Source organism: Cordyceps militaris, assembly GCF_000225605.1.
Source record: "Cordyceps militaris CM01 unplaced genomic scaffold CCM_S00006, whole genome shotgun sequence".
Taxonomy (NCBI): Eukaryota; Fungi; Ascomycota; class Sordariomycetes; order Hypocreales; family Cordycipitaceae; genus Cordyceps; species Cordyceps militaris.
The window spans coordinates 913,944-925,613 of NW_006271974.1; the positions used below are offsets into that span (position 1 = coordinate 913,944).

Consider the following 11,670-nt stretch of genomic DNA (forward strand, 5'->3'; position numbering starts at 1 on the left):
CAAAACATACACCATGGCTGCCAATCCTCGTGCATCCGGGCGGCAGTCGCGGCCGCCGAAGCAAAACAAGACCGACATCCGCCACCACAAGCGGAAGCGAGATCAGCACGATCTGACCACGTTGGAGGAGGCCATTCGCGAACTAGTAGGTTTCATCATTCACGTTGCGTTTTCTGTGCCTCGCCGTTGCACTCTCTAACTGGTCTTCTTTCGATATTATAGGACCCCAAGGCCGACCTCGAAAACTTCTCCGAACTGCCACTCTCGCGAGCCACCGCCAAGGGCCTGTCCGCCTCGCACTTCCAGACCCTCACCGACGTGCAGGCCCGCGCGATCCCGCTGGCGCTGCAGGGCAAGGACATTCTCGGCGCGGCCAAGACGGGCAGTGGAAAGACGCTCGCGTTCCTGGTTCCGCTGCTTGAGAAGCTGCACCGCGCGCAGTGGACCGAGTACGACGGGCTGGGCGCGCTGGTGCTCTCGCCGACGCGCGAGCTGGCGGTGCAAATCTACGAGGTGCTGCGCAAGATTGGCCGCTACCACAGCTTCTCGGCCGGACTGGTTATTGGTGGAAAGAATCTCAAGGAGGAGGCCGAGCGCCTTACGCGCATGAACATTCTCATCTGCACGCCCGGCCGCATGCTGCAGCACCTCGACCAGACGGCCGGCTTCGACGCCAATAACCTGCAGCTTCTGGTCCTCGACGAGGCCGACCGCATCATGGACATGGGATTCCAGGCAGACGTTGACGCGCTGGTCGAGCACCTGCCCAAGGAGCGTCAGACGCTCATGTTTAGCGCCACGCAGAGCAAAAAGGTATCTGACCTGGCCCGCTTGAGCCTCAAAGACCCTGAATACGTCTCGGTGCACGAAGCCGCCATCTCTGCCACTCCGACCAACCTGCAGCAGCATTACATCGTTACGCCCTTGCACGAGAAGCTCGACACGTTGTTTGGATTCATCAAGGCGTCGCTCAAGAGCAAAATCATCGTGTTCCTGAGCTCTGGCAAGCAGGTTCGCTTCGTTTACGAGAGTTTCCGACATCTTCAGCCCGGTATTCCCCTTCTGCACTTGCACGGTCGCCAGAAGCAGGTCCAGCGACTCGAGATTACAAACCGATTCAGAGCAGCCAAGGAGGCATGTCTGTTTGCCACAGATGTCGTCGCCCGTGGTATAGACTTTCCGGCCGTCCACTGGGTTATTCAGGTTGACTGCCCCGAAGACACCGATACCTACATTCACAGAGTAGGCCGTACTGCCCGCTTCGAGAGAAACGGTCGCGCCGTACTGTTTCTCGAGACGAGTGAGGAGGCTGGCATGATCAAGAAGCTTGAGCAAAAAAAAATTCCGATCCAAATGATTAACATCAAAGAACAGAAGAAGCGCAGCGTGAAGAACGATTTGCAGAGTATGTGCTTCCAGAACCCAGATCTCAAGTACCTGGGGCAAAAGTCATTTATCAGTTATACACGGTCCATCCATTTACAAAAAGACAAAGAAGTGTTCAACCTGAAGAAATTGGATCTGGACGCTTATGCGTCTAGCTTGGGGCTTCCTGGTACACCGCAAATCAAGTTTCAAAAGGGCGACGACATCAAGAAGATCAAGAATGCCTCGAGACAAGGGATGGCTAGCGATTCTGAGTCGGATATGGACCTGGATGGACCGAAGAAGCCGAAAAAGAAGGATGAAGTCCGCACGAAGTATGACAAAATGTTTGAGCGAACGAATCAGGACGTTCTCTCTTCTCACTACAGCAAGATGGTGGTCGATGGTGACAAGGCCGCCGACTCCGACTCAGATGACGATTTCTTGTCTGTCAAGCGCCGCCTGAACGACGACGACCTGGATGCCGAGGCCAGGAAAGTTAACCCCGACGGCCCCAAGGTCATTTTCGGCCTCGGTGGCGAGGAGCCCTACGTGATCGACTCGAAGCGCCGCGAAAAGGCGCTCCAGTCCAAGAAGAAGATGCTCAAGTTCATGGGCAACGCCTCCAAGCTCGTCTTTGACGACGAGGGCAACTCGCACGAGATATACGAGCTGCGGCGCGAGCGCGACTTCAAGGAGGCCGGTCCCGCCGACGCCCAGCGTGCCGAGTTCCTCGAGGGTGAGACGGCGCGCACGCGCGCCGCTGACGCCGAGGACAAGGCACTGGCCAAGCAGCGGAAGCGCGACAAGAAGGAGAAGCTCAAGGAGCGGGAGCGCGAAGAGCGCCTGGGCGAGGACGGCAAAGGCGAGGGCGACGAGGAGGACGGGGACGACGCACCGCTGTTGGTCGGCGGCGGGGACAGCAACGAAGCGCTCGAGTTCCTGCGGTCGCTGCCGATTGCGGGCAAAGACGGCGACGAGAGCGGGGAGGAGGAGCCGCCGAAGAAGAAAGCCAAGAAGTGGTTCCAAGACGACGAGGACCTCGACAGTGGCAAGACGAAAAAGAAGAAGAGCAAAAAGGGCGGGAAAGTGTTCGAGGTGGCCGAGGAGCCCGAGACGCTGGAGGACCTCGAAAAACTGGCCGCTGGTCTCTTGGACGGATAGATGTACTTGTTGTCTACATAAATGTAATAGATACCCGCCAAACACGTTTGATGTGCCACAATGTGAAGACAAGGCCGGTCACTCAGCATGGGAGAGCGACGACTCGTAGGATCTGGCTGTTGTAAAGGGCCGCATCGAGGCGCGCGGTACCTGTCACGGCCGACTTGAAACTTGCTGCTGTGTGCCCATCGGTCATGATTCCTCCCCTACAGGCGGAGAATGGCAGCGAAGCCAAACTCGTCTGTGGCATTGTGGTGCGCCTCTGCACGTACAGCCCGACGACATCACCCGTGCTCAACGCAAAAGATGATCGCCGCAGACGCCGCGGCTCCCTTGGCGCCCACCAAAGCCCGCGTCCGCCTGCACGGCGCTCGCCGGGTCGCACGTCACTCTGCTCTTCGTCTGGCGGCTTGCTGTCGCCTGTGCAGCTCCGCGTCAGCCCGCGTCGAGGACACCCCTTGTCCAAGATCTGTGGCGCCGTGTCCTTGGCGGCCCAGCGGACTCGTCAATCCCGGTGGCGTCGGCCCCTCTGCGGGACAACCGGTCGGCATCACGCGGCCCCGAGCCAGGCAATGTGCGGTTCCTGGAAGCGGGTTACCAGGACGGCGTGCGGGAGCGTGTGGGGAAGGCCAACACGGTGCCGTGCCCGCAAAGGAGTTTAGCTTAGCTCTACCAGGACGAGATTTTTTGGTAAATGTTACAGATATGTAAGAAAACATAAGGATCGTTATCTCTTCCATCTAATTTTCTTCTCCTATTTGGAGAATTACTAGAGGTTACCCTTCATACCAAGTGATTTATTGAGGAACCCGAACTTCCTTCTGTTGCCCTGAATAGACAACAATTTGAGTACCTAGAGCCGTCAAACCCGGAGTTGGATACCAATTAAAACCTTTGGATTTCATTTTCGTCCCTATGTAATTTCCTTAAAAAAAAGCACCTCAAATTCCGATAATGAATGGTTGATAGTGTCGAAGCTTATGCTCGCCCCACATCTTCCGCCAGCCCCGCTATAGAGCATCTATATAGTTATATAAGATAGTAGTATAGCTAATATAGCTTATAAAGGAATAATAGAAAGTAAAGATAATAAGGAAAATTAGCTTTATATTTAATAAAGCTATAAAGAATAATTAATAAATTTATATATCTTATTTCCTAGTCTTAAGCTATATAATTTAAGTTATAAGATAATACTATATCTTAAAATACTTAAGGTTATTATTTATTTATATTTATTATTAATATAAATAAGATAACCCTTTTTATTAAGATAGTATTTTATATAATATACTTTTTAATTATTAAATATAAGTTAATATAGAATAAAGAAAATAATTATATATAAATAGTATAATAAAAAGTAGCTATTTATATAAAAAAGTATTTTATAAAGAAAATAGAATAATATATTTATACTTTTTTTTATTTTCTATAAAGAGTATAATAATATACTACTTAAATATATATTTTATAGTATAAGTAATAGTTTAATATTAAAATAGATAAATAATAGAATTACTATTCTTTTTAATAAGTAATTTAAAGCTTTTTTTACTTTAACTAATTAGTAAGCTAGTATTTTTAAATATAAAAAGCTATTCTTTATTATATATTATTCTTATATTCTTTATTCTTTATTTACTTCTTTCTAGCTACCTACTTTCTTACTTATTAAAAGTAATAATAGTTCTTTATTACTCTTTAAATGCAAGATGCGCTGCTGGAGCCACCAAATCTGGCGGGTTCTGCCGCCGTTTTTAGCGGCAACAGCAGTGAGGGGACTCACGCTCCGAGCGCACCCCTGCCAGGTACCGTGTACTTCTGGCGGCATTGGCTACACAACCCACTGGCCCCTCCACCGACCACACCCGCCTGCTTCCCGTTTCCTGTTGCTCGTTGGCCGTGTGCTAATTTCGCTGCCCACGTATTTCGGCGGCTGTTACCACCAGAATGGCCGACACTACAGTATATAGAGCGGCGGCGGCCTCGTTGACCCTTCTTTCTCCTTTCATCCATCATCCCAAGTCCGATGTGGCCCCCGACCCTGGCCACCTCCGCACCAGATCAACGGACACGATCCATCCACGATGCCAAGCGCCGTCGCCCGCACACGACATGCAAACGCTCCAGACAACCACCACCTGAACTTCCTCCAGTTTCAAAAAGCCAAGCAGCTTGAAAAAGCAGTAAAGCCTGCGCCGCTCTCGGCCGAGCAGTATGCCGCGAATCGGGAGTGTCTCAGCACTGTTCAATTCGTGCAGCCGAATTACTCTGCCGAAACGGAGATCAACGTCTCCGGCATCTTGGGAAGATAGAAACGGTACGCCAAGATCGCCTATAAGCCTATCTTAGAGCCCACAGCTAACCCTAGTGTAGCTACTGTAATGAGATGAATGTTGGCGACTAGCGAGCCATAATTGCTAACCTAAGCTACGCCACTATAATAGATTTTTTTCTCTTTATCTATAGTAACTATAAAGTGCGATTATAGGGCTCTTTAGGGGAGTATATCTACTAGTTAGCTCTACACAACTATTATAGGGTGTTATATAGATAGAAATAATATAAAGGAAGTCTATAAGGTATAGAAACCTACTAAGCTAGAGCTCTTAATTATATATATTAACTATAGCCTAGTACTACTAAACTATCTTAGTACCTTACTTCTATCTCTAAGTACTAAATATAAATAATAAGTTAGTCTTTAATATTAATAGTCTTTAGGTTATTCTAATATTTAATATTATATATAATATAAATATTTTTAGCCTTAGGTAGTATTATATCTAATTAACTAGCTACTATTAGCTCCTATATTATATTAGGGTATAACCTACTAAGTTAGTAGATAATAAGAGGAAGGACCTAAAAGATAGCTCTAGAGAAATACTTTTTAGCTAGAAAGTTATATAGGAAGTAAATAGTAATAGTAGTATAGATTAGACACTAGATAAGCAGTCTAAAGAGCTTAATAAGATACTCTTATAAGAGATAATTAAAAAAGGCTATTCTAAAGCTCTCTATTATAAGGATATTCTCTTAATACTTACTATAGAAAAGCCTATCCTAGCTATAGCTATTAAATTTATTTACTATAAAGAAGTAAATAATAAGCTAAAGCTATATATTTTATCTTATATACTACCTTATTACTATCTAGCTTATTACTAATTATAAAATATTTAGGATAATCTTTTTCTTTATACCTACTAGGAAGCTTATCTTTAATATAGTTATAGTTATTATTATACTGGCCTTATATAACTATATATTTAATATATTATACCTAACTAATATAAATAGTCTACTCTTAAAGGATATTTAAGGTTCTTAAGATTATATACTAATTTATTAGAAAAAGGAGAAATTAAAAGTCTTTATTTTTTACTATATTAATAGTATAATATTATTTAAAAATAAGGTAATACTCTACTTTAAGCTAAATTATAATATAGGCTAGTAAAGCCTAGAGTCTAACTATAAAAAGGCTTAGATACCTAGGTTTACTTAATAAGGTATAGTAAATACTATAAATAGTATACTAGAGATTATATATACTATTACTATAACAGACTGGCCCTATAGGGGCTTTAGTGGCAACCAGCACTGCAGCCGTTAAGGGCTTAAGCCCTAACCCCCTTGACTATAAGGCTAAAAGGATTCGTAACAACAATACTAGCACGATTGTTATCTAGTTGCACCTATAAGGGCCCCCTTTAGGGGCTCCGCGCTGGCCACTCTGGAAGGACCAGGGCAGGCTTAGTAGCCCAGCCCTTAACATACCCTCTCTCTCCCTGGCGCTATAGATAGGCCATAAACCCCCTAGACGAGCCACCGCCTGTGAGCCTAGGCCGAGGTCCGTACGCAGCGCTAATCCACCTTCCATTTAGTGGCTACCTACTGTACGGTTCAAACCTATGACCCTAGGGTAGTATTGTTATATGTAACGGACTAGCCCCACAGGGGCTTTGGTGGCAACCAGCACCGCGGCCGTTAAGGGCGTAAGCCCTAACCCCCTTGACCACAAGGCTAAAAGGATTCGTAATAACAATACTGGCACGATTATTGTCTAGTTGCACCTATAAGGGCCCCCTTTAGGGGCTCCACGCCGGCCACTCTAGAAGGACCAGGGCAGGCTTAGTAGCCTAGCCCTTAACAATTACTATTATTAATATTAATACTAACTCTACTAGGTAATATATTAGATTTAGTTTATAATTAGATAATATAGTATAACCCTTAGTTTATTATATTTTTCTCTATATATCTAAATAAGATTATTAACTTTAATCTCTAGAATGCCTTCTTAGAGAAGAAGAAGTAAAATTAACTCTTTTATATATTTATATATATAAGCTTTACTTATAACCCTTATACTATTTAGGATATAGTACCTAATAAAGTATAGGTAAATTAACCTCTTAACCTTAAGATTATAAAGTTAGAGAAGGAGTATATAAAGCTTAAGTAGGGAAGGTATTAAATTAAGAATAGTTAATATAAGGATAGAATCTAAATACTTATAAATAAGATTAGGAATAAGTAGATATAGTATAGTAGAATAAATATAAAAGAATACTATAAATACTATTTCTATAACTATCTTACCTAGAATATTAAGGTATAAGCCTATAGTAAGGTAGATAAAGAATATAAGTAGCTAGTAATTAACCTTATTATACTAAAATAAGTAAGATTAGTTAAAATTCTTTACTTATAGCTAAATAGCTAAATAGATAAAAAGCTTTTTAAATATAAAGCTAAGGCTATTAACTTAATAATAGCTTTATATAATAAAAAGAAAATAGGTAAAACTAAATATATATAATAACTAGCTAGGATTAAGGCTTCTATTAAGTAAGTATTATTAAAAAAATAATATATTATTAATATTAAATTTCTAGCTAGATTTATTTCTATTATTTATAAAAATAATATAATACCTAGATTATATTAATAATAAGTAGCTATTAGTTAAGGTATAGAAATTTAAGTACTACTATTTATTAGTACTTAATAACTACTTTAATAATAAGTACTTAGGCTACTAAGAGATAGCTAAGTAATATAGTAAGGTAATTTAGTATAGCTATTTAAAATATAAGTAAAAGAAGTTTAACTATATAAACTATTTTTAAGATTATATTAAGCTTATTTATAAAATAAGCTTTAGGTTATTAAACTAAGTTATAAAGAGAAGATAAAGGTAAGCTATATACTATAAAAAGGTATATAGAGAATAGTAGTAAAAGAAACTTACAAAATTGGCTACTACTTAGATATAATCTAGTTTCTTATTCTATACTTATATTAAAATTTTTAAGTTAAATCGCAATATAGCTAATATTATATTATCTATACCTTGCTTTATAGCCTCTAAATAACCTTATATAGGAATAGTTATATAGACTATACTTATTCTACTTACTAGTTTAGTTATAGTAGGTAGGAGATATATAATAAGCCTTTATATAAAGTAATATAAAAGTATATAGAAATAGGGTTTATCTTTATATAATAGTATATACCTTTATATAAGTATATATAGTAATAAGGGGTGTTTTATATAATAGTATATACCTTTATATAATAGTATATACCTTTATATAATAGTATATAGAAATACACCTACCCCCCTTTTAGGCTAGTTAAATACCTACTCCCCTTTATAAATATAATATTATACTTAGCTTAATATTATACCTAGCCTAATATTATACTAAGTATAATACCTATTTTCTTTCTAGGCTAGTTAAATACCTACTTCCTTTTATAAGTATAATATTATACCTAGCTTAATATTATATCTAGACTAATATTATACTTATAAGAGGGAGTAAGTATTTAACTAGCCTAGAAGGGGGGTAGGTATATTTCTATATACTATTATATAAAGGTATATACTATTATATAAAACACCCCCTATTACTATACACTCTTATATAAAGGTATATACTATTATATAAGACACTCCCTATTTCTATATACTCTTATATAAAGGCATATACTATTATATAAAGGCATACCTTGTATTTATATACACTCTTGTATAAAGGCATTTATATAAAGGCATACTTCCTATTTTCATACGCCCTCTAGAGTCTCTAGGCTACTATACCTATTGACTGGTGAAAGTTATCCCCTAGACTTTACCTATACCTAATAATAGGCAGCTCTAAAGCCAGAAGAACAATCTCCCATCACCTAGTATATCTAGCACTTACCTATACTATATAACTAGATAGAAGTTATATAATATAATAACTTTACCTCTTACCTTATATATACCCTATTAATTATAATAGGTTATAAGCCTAATAGCGCTTATATTATAAAAGCTACTAATAAAATAAAGGAAAGTATTAATTTCTTACTAAATTTACTTACTATCTATATAAGCTAATATTTACTATAAAACTTAAGAAATTTATAATTCCTTATATATAGAAAGAGGAAAGACCCTAAACTCTAGTTAATTTAGAGTATATCTAATAAGTCTATTTACTATAAAAATTCTATATAAAGAAAAAGAAATTCTACTATTATACCCTATTTAATAATTTATATATAGACTTTATATACTTATTTTATATATATTATAATATAAATTTACTTAGTATAATTATAGCCTTTAAATAGATATATTTATTAAATTACTTATTATAATTTATAGTCTTAAATATACCTACTAAATTACTTACTATAATCTATAGTCTTAACTATTATAAAAGGTATATAATAACTACTTACTTAGTAAGAAGAATTCCTTATTACTTATTTAAATACTTCTTACCTTTAAATAAATATAAGGTATTTAGTTTAAAAAGAGAGACTATATACTTAGCCTATTATCTTCTTTATTATCTTAAAGTTCTATTTCTTTAGTAAGTAGTACTATTAGTAACTTAACTCCTATATATAAGTTAAGATCTTTTTATAGCCTTATTACTTACTTTATTATTTAATACTATATCCTTAATACTAAAAGAGGTATTAAATATCTTAAAGCTTAAATTTAAAAGTAGCTAGGTTAAATAGAAGCTAAAGATAATTAATATATTAAAACTTAATAATCTTAATAGATTACTATTAGAAGGCTAAGGAAATAGTTTTATCTTAATTAAGGCTTATAGTAATAAGACTATAAAGAATCTTATTTAAGAATAAATATAAGACTAGGTCTATACTATTATTCTTATTAATATAAGCCTTAAAGAATATACTTATAGCCTTATTAAGAATAAAGTTATAGTATTAAATATAATTATAGCCTTTAAAAAGTACTTTAAATTAAAAGGTATTATTATTTTTTAAATTATAGCTAACTATTTCTTAATATTAACCTTTACTTAATATAGATCTATTAAGAAACTTATTATAGTACTTATTAATACTTAAGCTAAGTAGTAATCTCTTAATAGAGACTTTAAAATCTTTAAGACTTTAATAGTATATTTTTTTATTAATAGTCTTAATAAAGAGTTTAACTCCTATACTACTAAGATAACCCTTTATCTTATTCTAAAATAAACTAATAATACTATTATAGCTTTTATAACTATACTTATATAGGTAATTATAGTTATAACTAACCTTATTAAGCTTAAATAATAGAATAATAAAAAGTCTAAATAATAAACTACTTTAGTTATTATAATAGCTATTAAAAGGTATCCTCCTTATAGTATAATAAAACCTAATACTACTAGGTACTTCTATTCTTTTTATAAGCTTCTAGGTTACTTTAATAAGTAATACTAAAAGCTATACCCTAAACTCTATTTAATAAACCTATCCTCTTTATTTTAATAAAATAAAAAGTATTAATACCTAACTAAAAAATATAATAATAAATATAAATATAAGAAGGTTAGTTTTAAATAGTATATAAATCCCTTTATAAACTTTAAGCTAGCTTAATTTACTTTTATTATCTTTTAAAACTTATAATACTTTAGTTAACTTAAAATAAATAGTACTCTTATAGGTATTAAATCTAGATAAGATTTTAGTCTTTCTATATTATTATATTAGAAACTAATACTACTTAACTTTAGTATATTTAGCTATATCTTAAGCTATAAAGAACTTATAAAGGATTTATCCCCTTACTTAAGCCTTAGTATTTAAGGTCTTATTAATACTATCTTAAAACCTACTACTTATAGAATAGCTATTATTACTATAAAAAGCCTTAGGATTACCTTAGAATTATATAATAGTATTCTATAGGAAGGTACCTTAATAAGCCTACTCTCTATTAGCTACCTAGTAGTAAAGGATACTATAGTAGTCTTTAATAAAGAAAGAGTAGTTATAATAAAGGATTAGGGGGTTATTCTTACTACCTAGTAGATTACTAAAGTCTATATAGTTAACTATATTACTTTAAGTATTAGTATATTAGCCTATATAATAGATAACCTAAAGTATAAACTATAATATAATTAACTTAGATATCTAGAGGAATAGAATATTATTAAACTTATCTTTATCTTTACTAATATAAAGCCTATTAGTTAATATAAATATTATATTAGTTATCTTATAAGGAGATAAAAAGAAAGCTTTTATATTTATTTATTTTAAAAGGGAATATATCCTTTTAAAAGCCTTTATATTAATATTATTAGTACCCTACCTACTTCTTAAAAGAAGGATTAGTATTAAGTTACTATTATTAATAATTATACTAGAATATATTAGCTATTCTTTATTAAAAAGAAATCTTAGCTACTTAATATAATATTAAATTTCTTAAAAATATAAGAATATTTAGAATATAAATACTACTTTATCTAGCTAGATTAAAAGGGGGAGAATATTATAACCTAGTTTAAGAACTCTTATATTTCCTTAGGTATATACCTATAGTATTCTACTACTAATTAGTATTAATAGAATAGTATTACTAAGGTTAAGAATAGGATATTATAAGATAAGCTTTTTCTTACTATATATTAGTTAAAAGTACTAATTAAATTCTAGCTAATTATAATATAGGCTTATACTACTTTCTAATAATATACCTTTATAATAAAGAATAATAAACTAATAACTCCTTATAAACTATAATTTAAAGATAAACCTAACCTTAATTATTTATAAATTATAAATAGTTATAAGTAGTAAAAGACC

At 35.6% G+C, this 11,670-nt stretch overlaps 1 protein-coding gene across 1 annotated transcript; it reads left to right on the forward strand.

Annotated features, from left to right (window-relative positions):
• Positions 1 to 13: 13 nt before the first annotated feature.
• On the forward strand, positions 14 to 2,529 carry CCM_07585 (ATP-dependent RNA helicase DBP4; the record flags this gene model as incomplete). Its single annotated transcript, XM_006672726.1, has 2 exons — positions 14 to 145; positions 223 to 2,529. The coding sequence occupies 2 exons, from the start codon at positions 14 to 16 to the stop codon at positions 2,527 to 2,529; spliced, it is 2,439 nt and encodes an 812-aa protein (XP_006672789.1).
• Positions 2,530 to 11,670: the final 9,141 nt, after the last annotated feature.